This window comes from Podarcis liolepis (assembly GCF_965112155.1).
Source record: "Podarcis liolepis genome assembly, chromosome: 18".
Classification (NCBI taxonomy): Eukaryota; Metazoa; Chordata; class Lepidosauria; order Squamata; family Lacertidae; genus Podarcis; species Podarcis liolepis.
Genome location: NC_139572.1, coordinates 9,608,166 through 9,621,562, shown reverse-complemented (window position 1 = coordinate 9,621,562; position 13,397 = coordinate 9,608,166). Strand labels below are relative to the sequence as shown.

General features: G+C 46.7%; 1 protein-coding gene across 3 annotated transcripts in view; it reads left to right on the top strand.

The window, feature by feature from the left end:
- The window catches only part of CRTC1 (CREB regulated transcription coactivator 1), a 50,104-nt gene that overhangs the window by 19,780 nt on the left and 16,927 nt on the right, over nucleotides 1-13,397 (top strand). Inside the window, exons 2-8 of one of the 3 annotated variants that reach the window (XM_083483924.1) lie at nucleotides 6,889-7,005; nucleotides 8,401-8,558; nucleotides 9,309-9,362; nucleotides 9,922-10,016; nucleotides 10,392-10,477; nucleotides 10,735-10,778; nucleotides 12,044-12,264. In XM_083483924.1, coding sequence (XP_083340050.1) covers nucleotides 6,889-7,005; nucleotides 8,401-8,558; nucleotides 9,309-9,362; nucleotides 9,922-10,016; nucleotides 10,392-10,477; nucleotides 10,735-10,778; nucleotides 12,044-12,264 — 775 coding nt within the window. Of the gene's footprint in view, nucleotides 1-6,888; nucleotides 7,006-8,400; nucleotides 8,559-9,171; nucleotides 9,363-9,921; nucleotides 10,017-10,391; nucleotides 10,478-10,734; nucleotides 10,779-12,043; nucleotides 12,265-13,397 lie in introns of those variants that run through there. The other 2 variants (XM_083483923.1, XR_014521001.1) reach the window with 2 other exon arrangements.

The following is a 13,397-nucleotide window of genomic DNA, read 5'->3' as shown; positions in this document are numbered from 1 at the left end:
TCTTTGGGACTTCCGTTGGAGAGGTCATGTGAAGAAGGGCCTCAGATGATGAGCGCAAGGTTCGGGTCAGTTCCTGTGGGGAGAGGCGGTCCTTGAGGTCCTGGGGTTCTGATCCATATAATGCTTTATAGGTCAGTTAGTCCAGAAACCAATTGCATTGCCTTTTGCTTGAACTGGGACCAGGTGTGTTTTTGCAGCCACAGGACCACAGCTCCGTGGGGCTGAGAACAAGCTGTTCTTCTTGGGCAAATCCACTGAATTAAACAGGCTGCCTTAATTGAGCTGTGTGTTTCTTATTTGAGACTCTTAATGTATGGCTCACTAAACGGAGCGTAGCAGTTTAAGTACTTGAGAGTGTATAAAGAGTTCCTGTTTTATGGTGCCTGGCTGCTTGTTCTTCCTTGATCAGTGAGGGAACAGATCAAGCGAACGTGGTGAATGGATTTATCCACCCACCCTGCATGTTACTCTCCAGAAACAAGGCATGGTTAGCAGAGTCAGACGTCTAAATTTGAGTCTCTGACTGGAACTGGAATGACATCTCCAACTGCAGACTTCAAGTTCTCAAAGCTGTATGGCTGATTGCCTAAATTTATCAGATTTATGCCCAGTTTCCAGCCAAGCTAGCCTCCCAGTGGTGCAGTGTAATTAGAAGGACATAGACGTGAGTTTTCTTTGCATGGTACCTTGGTGATTGGTGCTCGCAGCGCTGGAGCTGCAGGTTGAGAGAACAGGCTGACGAGTGGTGTAAGATGTGAAAAAGTTCCTTCACGTGTTCTTTCATACAGTCTTTCGGCCAGTGTTCAAAATCAGCCAGGCACATTTTGCACCTGGCTTTCGGCAACTTGCAACCAAGTGAAGCCTGACATCCCCACCATCTGGGGATCCTTGAATTTCGACTGTTTTGAGACACTAATGCCCAATCCTTTAGAATTCTATCAGTTATATTTTATCTGCACAATCTGAATGAATTTCTGGAACCAAAATGCTTTCCCCATGCAGTCTGAGCATCAGCAGTGAACATTATAGTGAATGGTTATTGCTTTTCTTCACTTCCCTCACTGCCCTGCCCTGCTCAGAGTTATGAAGAATATTCTCACATTCTGAATGGTCCATGTCACCATGAAGAAAAATAGGTAGGAATAGGCCAATAGATGTGTGGACTGTCCCTGGATAAAGTTGATTCTTCTTCTTTCAGTTCTCAAAGATCTTAACCTGGCTGAAGGTTGTCATCTGAACTAGCCAGTGTTTAACGAATAATCACAGTCATTTGAAAAATAAGACCTTAGAGCTGTCTGGCCCCCAAATAACAACTAGGCATTCTGTTTTGACGACTGCAACCTTGATTTAAGGTATCATTTGGCACCTAGCTTATATATTGGGAGTTTCTAACACTGCTTTGGGCTGCTTCTCATTCAGCCTTCAGAGATTAGAGCAGAGAGTTTCCTGAACAAGCTCATTTCCTGGAAACGGATGCATTCGCGGAGCAGGCCTGCACGTATCAGAGCCAGCCTTCCTCCTTTCTTAAGTAATGCAAGAATCCCCCTTTGGCAGGCCCTGTCCGTAACCCCACTGCATAGCACCTGCGTGCAGAAGGTCTCCAGCTCCTCTCAGTGAGACCTCTCAGCCTGAGCTGCTGCTCACCAGCACAGGCAACACAGCTTTAACGTTAGGAAAGGCCCCTTTCCTAGGGGAAAAACAAGCAACCCAGCAGATGTCAGGGTGGGAAGGGGGGACATTTCGGGGAGTTTGTTGGCAGGAAGGGGCACCTCCTTTTCTTAAGGTAAAGGTAAAGGGACCCCTGACCGTTAGGTCCAGTCGTGGCCGACTCTGGGGTTGCGGCGCTCATCTCGCTTTATTGGCCGAGGGAGCTTCCGGGTCATGTGGCCAGCAGGACTAAGCTGCTTCTGGCAAACCAGAGCAGTGCACAGAAACGCCGTTTACCTTCCCGCCAGAGCAGTACCTATTTATCTACTTGCACTTTGACGTGCTTTTGAACTGCTAGGTTGGCAGGAGCAGGGACCGAGCAACGGGAGCTCACCCCGTCGTGGGGATTCGAACCGCCAACCTTCTGATTGGCAAGTCCTAGGCTATCCCTCCCCTAAAAGGTCCTTTCCCACCTTAGCTCTCTTTGGTCACTTGGCAAGGCCAGCATCTTCCTACTCCTCCCTGGAGTGCTTCCCTGGTAGCTTTATTTATCTTACACCCATTGGCTGCCAATCAGCACCAGACTGGCATTGGGCACGTCCCTCCCTCCCTCTCTCTCCTGCTCCCCCCCCCCGCCACTACCTGTGCCTGCGCGTGCTGCCTTTCTGCCATCCAGCCACTACGCTTTTCCGCGAAGAATGTAAACATTCCCTCCTGTTTGCTTTCTGATTTATCAGGAGCTGTGCCCGGTTACATAACTGCATATTCATGGCTGCAGCTAAAAATAATTTTAAAAACACCAGGAACAGAAAAAGCTATTTTTATCCCGCTCGGCAGTGGGCATCTCTTTTTTTTTTGTGTGAGTGTGTGTCTCTCTCTCTCTGCATGTGCATTGACGCTTTATTTTGGTCACTCCTTTCATCTCAGGAGTAGGCGTTTAGCTAAATTCATTTATTTCATCTGTCATGGGTGTTTGAGTTGAGGTTCCTGTATTGCAAGGGGTAGGACTAGATGGCCCCTGGCATTCCTTCCAACGCTACGATAAAATGTATGCTCCACTTGATTGTGAAACAAAAAAATGCAAAATGCCTCAAAGCGGTTTACAAAAAGAGTATGTTGATAAAAACAATCAGAAGCAACAATTCAAAGCACTGGAAAAAAATTAAACAGGGCAATAAGCTAAAATAGATTAAAACACACATCAATATTCGGCATATTGTCTAACCTAAATTGTTTGAGTGACTGGCAGGAGTGGGAAATCTTAGGCCCTGGGGGCCAAATGTGCTGCTCTGATCCTCTCTGTATGGCCCTTGGGATTCTCACCGTCCCTCTTCTCTGTTCTCCTCAAGGGCTTTTGCCTGATTAGACTGTGTCCTTGGTCTCTGATGATGCCTCTTGGTTGCCTGGATTGAAGGGATGCATAGACACTTTGGTCTTTTGCACACTTGGAGTGCAGCCTCAGATGCACAGATAAGAACATGGGTAGGCAAACTAAGGCCCGGGGCCCAGATCCAGCCCAATCGCCTTATAATCCAGCCCAGGAATCAGCGTGTTTTTACATGAGTAGAATGTGCCCTTTTATTTAAAATGCATCTCTGGGTCACTTGTGGGGCCTGCCTGGTGTTTTTACATGAGTAGAATGTGTGCTTTTATTTAAAATGCATCTCTGGGTTATTTGTGGGGCATAGGAATTCGTTCTCCCCCCCCCCCCAAATATAGTCCGGCCCCCCACAAGTTCTGAGGGACAGTGGACCGGCCCCCTGCTGAAAAAGTTTGCTGACCCCTGGGTAAGAGTCTCATGCATTGTTCTGTCTCCTTTTCCTCGGCCCCTGCCTGTCACTGCGATGCAGCCCCTTAGATGCTCCCCTCTGAGGGAATGTGGCCCACTCCTGCTATCATCTCTCTCTGCCATAGCAGGGCCTGGGACCTTCTCTATGCCTAAGCCCCAGGGCATAGCCTGAAGTCCTGAGATGCAGCCATTTTTGCTGGAGCCAAGCAGACCTGTGCACACTCCATTCCTGGAGGGGCGCCGCCTGCACTCCTGTCGCAGAAGAGAGCCAGCGCTCAGGTAGCGTTTACAGTTCCAGACTAGGACCTGGGAGATGAGGGTTCAAATCTCCACCCGGCTATGCAGCTCTCTGGGTAATGATCCTCAAGGCTTCTCTCAGCCTAACCTACCTCACAGGGTTGTTGCGTGGGTCAGTGAAGAGTGGGAGGACCATGCACGCCACCTGGAGCTCCTTGGATAAAATAAGTGATATTTAAATGCAATAAATAACAACAGCAGCAATAATAAGAGAGGCATGCCGTGAATGTGCTCTGCCCACCCCTAAGTGTTGCAGCAGAACCACCTGTAAGTAGAACCTCCTCCTCCCAAGGCAGTTTACCTCGGGGAGTTACAGGCGCTGGGGCCCAGCAAAAAGAGAATGCCTTCTTTTCTTGTGAGGCTTCCCCCCACTTTGGCTCTTGGAAGCAGATCGCTGGAACAGGCCGGCCTGATGCTGTTCTCGTCCGCCTACAGGGTTCTCTGCGCCGCCTAGCCCTCAGCAATGGGCTGTGTGGATCGATGGGGCGGCGGGAGTCTTCTGTTTGCTCTGGGATGGGAAGGTGCGCCACGGCCGCCTCATTAGGTCCAGGGCCCGGCCTGGCAAGAGCAGCGCATCTGCCGATTGATAAAATGTTTCTGGCTCCCGGTCCGTTCCGCCCTGACTTCCAGCGGCCCGTATTGATTACATTTCATTTCTTTTTCTTTTTAAACTAAGCTGCATTAATAATGTAAAAGCTCTTAGGACGTTTCTAGGCTCTGGGTGTAATTGGCAGGGGGCTGCTGGTCTGTGCGTGTTTGTTTTAATAGAGCTCCTGGTTATGTCTGCTTAAATGGCTTGCTTACAGATCCTGCGTAAAAATGGTCTGCTGATTTCAGCATGTTCCATATGGAAGGGCCGTCGCTCAGCTGCAGAGCACAAGCTTTGCATGCAAATGGTCCCAGTTCATCTTTAAGCAGGGCTGGATATTGTTGTTGTTGTTGTTGTTGTTGTTGTTGTTGTTGTTGTTGTTGTTGTTATCCTGCCCTTTACCCTAAAGGAGACAGCTTACAACTCTTTCTTTCTTTCTTTCTTTCTTTCTTTCTTTCTTTCTTTCTTTTATTATTATTATTGTTAGCCTGCCCTTTACCCTTTGTTGTTTAGTCGTTTAGTCGTGTCTGACTCTTCGTGACCCCCTGGACCAGAGCACGCCAGGCACTCCTGTCTTCCACTGCCTCCCGCAGTTTGGTCAAACTCATGCTGGTAGCTTCGAGAACACTGTCCCACCATCTCGTCCTCTGTCGTCCCCTTCTCCTTGTGCCCTCCATCTTTCCCAACATCAGAGTCTTTTCAATTTATCATCATCATGATAATGTTACCAACTGGTCCTATTTTAAGGAGGGGAAGTAAAGTGCTTCCTAAACCTTTTGAGACTTCAGGAATGGTGTTTGTTTTTGTGTGGTTTAATTTGTGGATTAAAACCCAAGGCAAACTCAAAAAGACGCTCATATTTTCTTGATCAGATTCTGGAGCAGTGGGTAAAAAGATCCTCTTTGCATCTGTGGGGACCACAAAGCTAATACGGTAACCATTCTGTGTTCACTGGCTGTCTGATATTCAATGGGTGGTTAGTATGTGAAATCTGTTTTGGACTACAGCTCCCATCAGCCAGCAGGGCCATGTGTCCCCAGGGCTGATGGGAACTGTAGTCTGAGACTTCTGCAAGGCACCAGGAAAGACTGACATGTGTTATCACGACCTGTATATATTTGTGTTTCTTTCACCAGATCTGCTGCTTCCAGCTTATATTTGTGTACTGGTGTGTTGAAGCTGATGATGTGTTTAAAAGGGGTTGTGGTATAAATCTTAATAATGTATAATATCCCCTCCCCTTCCTTTTTTGTCCAGTTAGTCAGGAACTTGGCGTCAGGATTTGGTTGTTGGGAATGGCGATGCTTCTTTCAGCATGGGCTAATGTTTCCCAAAGTGGGCAGTACCTCCCCTGGGGGGCAGTGGGGTTATCTAGGGGGGCCCTAAGAGGCAGGGGGCTCTGTGGGGTGTAAATGCCTATCGGACTTTGAAAAGCTGGATCAAGTTCATCAGTTTTGTTGAATTAATAAAATGAAATTGTTTTGATTGGATATTGAATACATGTGCAATTGATTTTGAATTTTATTGTTTTCTTATCTTCCTTAGTGGGTTGTTTCCTTAGTGCAAACTGCTATTCTTAATTATGCTTTGTGTAGGGTAGGGGGTTACTGGAGATGAGTTTGTGGAGCCGAGGGGGTGGGACCCCCTAAAAAGTTGGGGAACCGCGGGAACACACTGAAAATGCCTCCTTGCTCCCGTCCTTCCTGTTCATGCCTGGGTCAGGCCAGAGGTAGATGTCTAGACCAGCACCTTCTTTTCCCTCCTCTGCGCAATTGGATGCCTCCATCATGCAGCCCACAAACTCAGGGACCAGAAGGCAGGACCCCCCCCTCCTCTTGTTAAATGGGCATTCAGAGTCAAGCTGCCTCGGAAATGTGGCTGTTGCATCTGTACCAGCCCTCATGGCGAGCAGATACCCATGGGCATGTGCTCTTCAAGTTGGCCTGAGGTTGGCTTGCTTTTTTTTTTTAAATAAATACGTAAATCTGCTAATCACTTATTTAACATAGGTTATATGCCACTTGATTGCAATAAGATGTTTACAAGATTCCAAAGCAAAGAAATGCAGTCACTTCCAGAAAGTACAGCTAGTGGGCACCTGCTATATCTCAGCGGGCATGCTATTCCACAGAGCAGGAGCAGCAACACTAAAAGCCCGGCTGCAAGTTAGTATGGAGCAGGCTTCTCAGATCTTTGGAGCACACGGGAGAAGCTTCCCGGCAGTCCTCAGTGATCTACTGCTTGTGTAAGAGATAAGACAGTCTCTCAAGCAATCTGGTCTTTCAGTTATGTAGGATCTTGAGTATCAACACATTGAACTTGGCTCAGTAGCAGCCAGTGCGAGCAGAGCATTACAAGCAACCTAGCCCCTGCGTTCTACACCAGTTGCATCTTCTGAACTAATCCCAAAGGTAAATCTATTGCAGAAATCCAACTGTGAGGTTAGTTGGGTACAACCTTGCCAGGTGCTTGGGTTCCATATCTCCTCCTGGCCAGCCCAGGATTGTTCCTTCCCCATCTGAAACCTGCACAGCTTAATTAATCTTCCTCTTTCTCTGTTTTCCAGCTACAGCTACAGAAAAACCAGTATTTGCAGTTGGGCCAGACCCGTGGCCAGTACTATGGAGGATCCCTGCCAAATGTCAATCAGATTGGGAGCAGTGCTATGGACCTACCTTTCCAGGTGAGGGTTGCCCTTTCTGCCTGAGAGCACCGGCAGATATTTCTCTTAATTTCTTTCCCCCCTCCATCTAAAAAGCAGTATCCAAAGGCTGCACTAAAAGGAGCTGTATACATTATTTTGTCATTCATTCATAGATATCTATATATCTATATATATCTAGATCTTGATATATGTGTATCCTGCACCTTCCTCCAAAAGAACTCAAGACATTGTGTATAATAATAATAATAATAATAATAATAATATTTATATGCCACCCATCTGACTGGGTTGCCCCAGCTGCTCTGGGTGGCTTCCAACAAAATATCAAAACACAAAAAAACCTCCAACATTAAAAACCTCCCTAATTGGGAGAAGAGACAGTGGAAGAGGACTGGAAAAAGTTCAAGGACTATTTGCAAAAGCATTGTAAATTGTATGAATGTTAATATGATGCAGGATAGAAAATAATCTGGCACCAGTAACTTAGTGGAAGGATGTATGGAAATAAGTGACCCATAAGAACTAGGTTGAAATTTTGACTAACAGTATATCAAACTAAAACACTTAAATATTTGATAACAAAGTTCAAAATTGGAGACATAATATCTGAAATTTATAAAATAAGATCTGAAAGAAGGTGAAGCACTGCTGAATATAATTATATAAATGGGAACGCAGGAAAGGGAGATGTGAGGAAGTCCGAAAGGAAGGTCATGGAAGTTTGGCTTATTGAAAACTAATTATGCTGTATGTTATGTGTTTTGTCTTTATTTTTCTTTTTTCTATGTTTGATGATGGTGATTTATGTGTTGGGTGATGTATTGTTTAAAACCTTTAATAAATATTTTATAAAAAAATAAAAATAAAAACCTCCCTAATTGGTTCAGACACCTGTATTCAGGTCCCATAAATTGATATCAGTCTTCAAAGGTGTTTTGTTTTGTTTTTTGGTGTTTGTGCACATGCAAATATTACTAGTGATATGAGTAATTCAGTTTTGAATGGCCACCTGTCCTGGATGATTCCTGCATTGCAGAAGGGTTGGACTAGATGACCCCTGGGGATCTCTTCCAGCTCTATGATTCTATGAATAATACCCCACAAATATTCTTGCTTGGTCTGTAGGAAATTATTAGCTACTATGCAGGAGAGAGGCCAAGCCTGTTTCTCAGTTTTGAAATACTATATAAAAGATTTGAAAGCGTTTGTAGTATCATTGAAACTGATGGACTTCAAGCGCACAATTATTCCTATGAAGCCAGGTTAAACTTTGCTAACCATATGCATGAAGGCAATTTGCCACACTGGTAGAATTGGAAGAGACCCCCCAGGGTCATCTGGTCGAATCCCCTGCAATGTTGTCACAGGGTTGTTTTCCCTGCCCTTTCAACGCCCATTTGCCTTTCTCTTTAGACTCCGTTTCAGTCATCAGGATTGGACACCAGCAGGACGACCCGGCACCATGGGCTGGTGGACAGGGTGTATCGCGACCGGAACCGCCTTGGCTCGCCCCACCGGCGCCCGCTGTCTGTGGATAAGCATGGCAGGCAGATATCCTTTGGCTCAGCATTGTGGCCTAGAGCACAGGAGGGGATGCATGTGCCTGGGAGATGTTTAGGAAGGTGCAGCTTATCAGTAGCTGCTGGGAACACACAAAAACCTGAACTGGTAACACATTAAAAATACACTGTGCACAAGGAAAGAGAGACCAGGAAGGAAGAGGAAAAACCAAGCTCAGGCGTCAGTTTTTTAAAAAGTAGTTCTGAGAATGGCTGTCTGGCCTAGAAGCAGCCCAGGGGCAGGAGGCATCTGATGAAGCTGGTCTTTCAGCAGAGGCGACTTAACGTGCCCTGCTTCCCATCTCTCCCACATTTCGGGCCCCTCTAGAAGCCCCCCTTTCATTCTGAGGTGGGATGTGGCGTAGCCCTAGTTAATTTTCATCTGAAAGGCCATGAAGCCATCCGTAAGAGAAGGATGAAGCAGTGCTTTGAGATCAGCTTTAGCCAGAGGTGAAGGGAAATGTCAGGTGAAAGGAAAGAGGAGGAAGCAAGGCATTGAGAGGGGGAGAGAGAACAGAAAGCAGACACCCTCCGAACACCGTTTTGTAGCTCTTCCCCATTAAGTGCCGTGGGTTTCTTTGCAAAACTGGGGGCTTGGTGAAGTAGCCCTGTGCTGCTGACCAAACACCATGTGGTGTCTGTGTGTAAATATATGACGCCCAGCAAGGCCTGTCGAACACTTAAAACTTTTATTGCGGAAACTTTCCCAAGAAGCTCTGGATACCTTCCCTTCTTCCTTGACTGCCCGACTCACGTGGACAGCTGTCCGTATGGTACCGTCTATCTGTCGCCTCCTTCAGACACAAGCTGGAGGAGGTACGTAAGTGCTGATTTTTGAACTCGGGCTATTCCGTTTGCAAAATGTCCCGTTAATCCTCCTCCTGTCTAGCACGGTCCTGCTTTAAAAACTGCAGTTCTTTGTCGGGACAGGGGTGGGCAGGCGGGGAGAAAGAACTGCAAACAGGGAGCCTGCAGGATCAGGCCATTGGCCCATTGAGTCCAGCATCCTCAACCAGAGGCCCCAATGGGAAACCCATAAGCAGGCCCTGAGTACAAGTTCACACTCTCTCCTCTGGTGGTTTCCAGCAACTGGTGTTCAGAAATTAGGGGTGCTGGTGTTGCAAGATCCTGCTCTAAGCTCCCTTCATCAAATTTCTGCCCAGCTGCTCCTTATATATCTCCAACCACAGAGAGCCCACAAGGCAGCCTCTGTCCTGTTGTCGAACAACTCCTTTCATTAGGAAGTTTCCTCTAACATTTAGCCAAAATCCAGACAGACGTCAAGCTAGTGAGTTCCTGCACTCCTTTTCAAAGCCGGGTGGGAGGTTGGCCACTTTCCAGCTCTGATAGTTTTTGCCTGCCCTTTCTCAACCAGGACCAATTCAGATTCTGCCCTGCACCAGAGTACGATGACTCCCACTCAGGCGGAGCCTTTCTTAGCTGGATCACAGGACATGCAGCAAAAAAGAGGTGAAGTATATATATATCAGCTTTGTCTTTGAACATGGGAGGGAGGCGGAAAGGGCTTTTAATGAATAGTCTGAAACTTCAACCCCTCCCCCAAAAGCTTTAAATTACACAATGCAACTTACAACCACAGAAATAAGGTTGGTCTTAAAAATATACATATCGAAAGTCAGGTCAGTACACATAAAGGACCTTTTTTTAGGAAAAAGGAAGAACAAGGGAAAGCAACAAATATGCATAGACTTTCAATTTGTTTTTGTTTTTTTTAAAATGCAGTTTAGTTTTACCCGCTTGGGTCCAACGGAGTCTCGTTTTCAGGGCACCTTTTGCTGATCCATAATGAGATTTCCCCCCCACCTTTAAATTAATTTCTTGTAGTCTTACTGTTGGCCGTCCCAGGCATGGAGGAAGACACAGCGGATACAGAGAAGAACCTCTCGAAGCAAGGGTGGGAAGCTAAGAAGGTAAAGGCACTGATTCTGCCCCAGTGTGGCATGCTACACAGCTACATAAACTTGTTCCAACAAGTTCCCCAACTGGGGAAAGTTGGGTTTGCTTCTAAGGCTTAATTAAGAGCGTTCAGGGTGGCGATACCTTTTGGCTTATAAGCTCTCTTTTGAAAACAAGGTGTCCTGACAGCTCATGATTAGATCCTGCAGGCTATATAAATGATGCAGAAAAGGAATGACTCTGTTTCTCTCTCTGTCTCTCTCTCTTTCAGACCGGATCCTCAAGGCCTAAATCCTGTGAGGTTCCAGGAATCAAGTACGTGAAAGAGTCGGGGTTGTTTGGTTTCTGCATTGGTAGGACACTTTGGCTGGCTTTTTGTAGAAACAAAGGGTTATATCCCCTGTTGGTCATACTCTGAGCAGACTCACTGTAATTGGTGAACATCCTAGGCTGAATTAAATTCAGATGGGTCTGCTGTGAGTATAACTTAGTTGGATCCTTCCCCATCGTCTGTTGTCCCTTCCTGTGGGTGTGCTGGGAAGAGTCATGTCGAATCATGAAGTTGGAAGGGACCCCAAGGGTCATCTAGCCTAACCCCCTGCAAGGCAGGAATCTCAGCTAAAGCATCCCGGATGGATGACCAACCTCTGCTTAAAAACCTCCAAGGAAGGAGAGTCCGCCACTTTCCAAGAGAGTCTGTCCCACTGTCCATCAGAAAGCTCTTTCTAATGTTTAATCCAGGGGTAGGCAATCTAAGGCCTGTGGGCCAGATGCGGCCCAATTGCCTTCTAAATCTGGCCCATGGACGGTCCGGGAATCCGCGTGTTTTTACATGAGTAGAATGTGTGCTTTTATTTAAAATACATCTCTGGGTTATTTGTGGGGCCTAGGAATTCATTCATTTCCCCCCAAAAATATGATCCGGCCCTCCACAAGGTCTGAGGGACGGTGGACCGGCCCACGGCTGAAAAAGGTTGCTGATTCCTGGTTTAATTGGAATCTCCTCTTTCTTGTAACTTGAAGCCATTGTTTGGGTCCCAAGCAGGAGAAAACAGGCTGGCTCCGTCTTCCATGTGACAGCCCTTTGGATTTTGTAAGATGGCTGTTGTATTTCCTATGTAACTGACAACAAAGAAAGTACAGTGTCATTGCTTTAGCAACTCTAGGAAATAGGTACGGTGGTACCTCCGGTTGTGGACAGGATCTGTTCTGGAGCTCCGGTCGGATCCCGAGGTTTCCGCAACTGGAGGGACCGCTTTTGCACATGCGTGCAGCGTGGTAAAGCGCTTCTGTGCAAGCGCACACGGCGAAACCCAGAAAAATACTTCCAGGTTTCCCACATTCACATCCTGAAGGCTATGCAACCGGAGGTGTGCGCATCCAGAAGTACCACTGTAGTTGCAACTCATTGGGGAGTCCTAAGAACAATGGGAGGCAAGGCTTAGTTGAGACATCATGGGAAAGCCTAACTGTGGTGTGGCACAGTGCTTGAACTGAGATAACTATGTGGTCTTGGGGTATTTTTGTCTGTCAAATGGTTCAGTTTTCTCCCCCCCCCCCCGGTTTCTTCTTGAGCACAGCATCTTTCCGTCAGCTGACCAGGAAAACACTACCACACTTATCCCCGCCACTCACAACACGGGTGGTTCCCTGCCGGACCTGACAAACATCCACTTCCCCTCTCCTCTCCCGACGCCGCTGGACCCAGAAGAATCCCCTTTCCCGTCCCTCAGCAGTTCCAACAGCACCGGGAACCTTGCGGCCAACTTGACGCATATGGGCATCAGCACAGCCAATCAGGGTAAGGGGTGTTGCGGCTGCAGCTGCCCAGAATGACCGTGTGACTTCACTTCCTGTCCTGCAATGCCACTTCCTGTCTAAGCTCGCTGTTCACTGTTGCAAACCTCCTTTGTCTAGTTTGTCGTTCTGGGTGGAGGGAGATCTGAAAACCAAGCTCTGTCTTTGTGAAGTAATTCCATTTTACTGGCGATAGGGAGCGGCAGTTAGCAGGCGGAGGCCCGCAGAATCATAGATTTGGAAGGGACCTAGAGGGTCATCTAGTCCAACCCCCTTGGACGATGTTGGGCAGAGCCTGCTTCCTCTGAGGGTAGCAGAGCATCAGATACCTCCAAAATACAGTGCTTTAATTTTCTAAGACAACTTTCAGCCCCCTTTTTGGCTGTGCCTCTTATACCCATTTTGCAAATCGCTGTTTAAAAGTTCAATTTCTTTCTCCTTGTCCCCTCATCACGGCAAACCTACAAAACCCAAACTTTTGGGGTAGAGGGAAGAGAGCCCCTGAGCTCCTTAGAAAGATGGTGATTATGATGATTTGTTTATTACATTTATATACCACCCTTAATCCAAAGATCCCAGGGAGGTTCACAACAGAAAAATAACAAAACAAGAATACAGATCACGCATATGTGGTCGAAACCAAGAATTTAAAAGAAAAAGAAGAAAAGGAGAGAAGCAGTGAGGAAGGGGGGAGAAGACTGGCAAAGCCCACATGGCGTGCATATCATGCAAACAGCTCTGAAGAGGGGGCCCAAATCTCAGGAAAGGTGTACTTTTTTCGTCTCTGGGTAAAGTAGCTTTTTCATACACTGCAAGATAGGAAAGGCCCTTCAACCAATCAGCTATTGGAGGAGTTGGCTAGTCCTTCCAAAACCACCACCACCAATAATAATAATAATAATAATAATAATAATAATAATAATAATAATAATAATAAAATTTATTATTTAAACCCTTCTCATCCGGCCGGGTCTCCCCAGCTAGTCTGGGCGGCTCCCAACAGAGGACTAACAACTGAATAAAACTTCAAACATTAAAAACTTCCCTAAACAGGGCTGCCTTCAGATGTCTTCTAAAAGTCAGATAGTTCTTTATTTCCTTGACATCTGGTGGGAGGACAGGGCGGGCGCCACTACC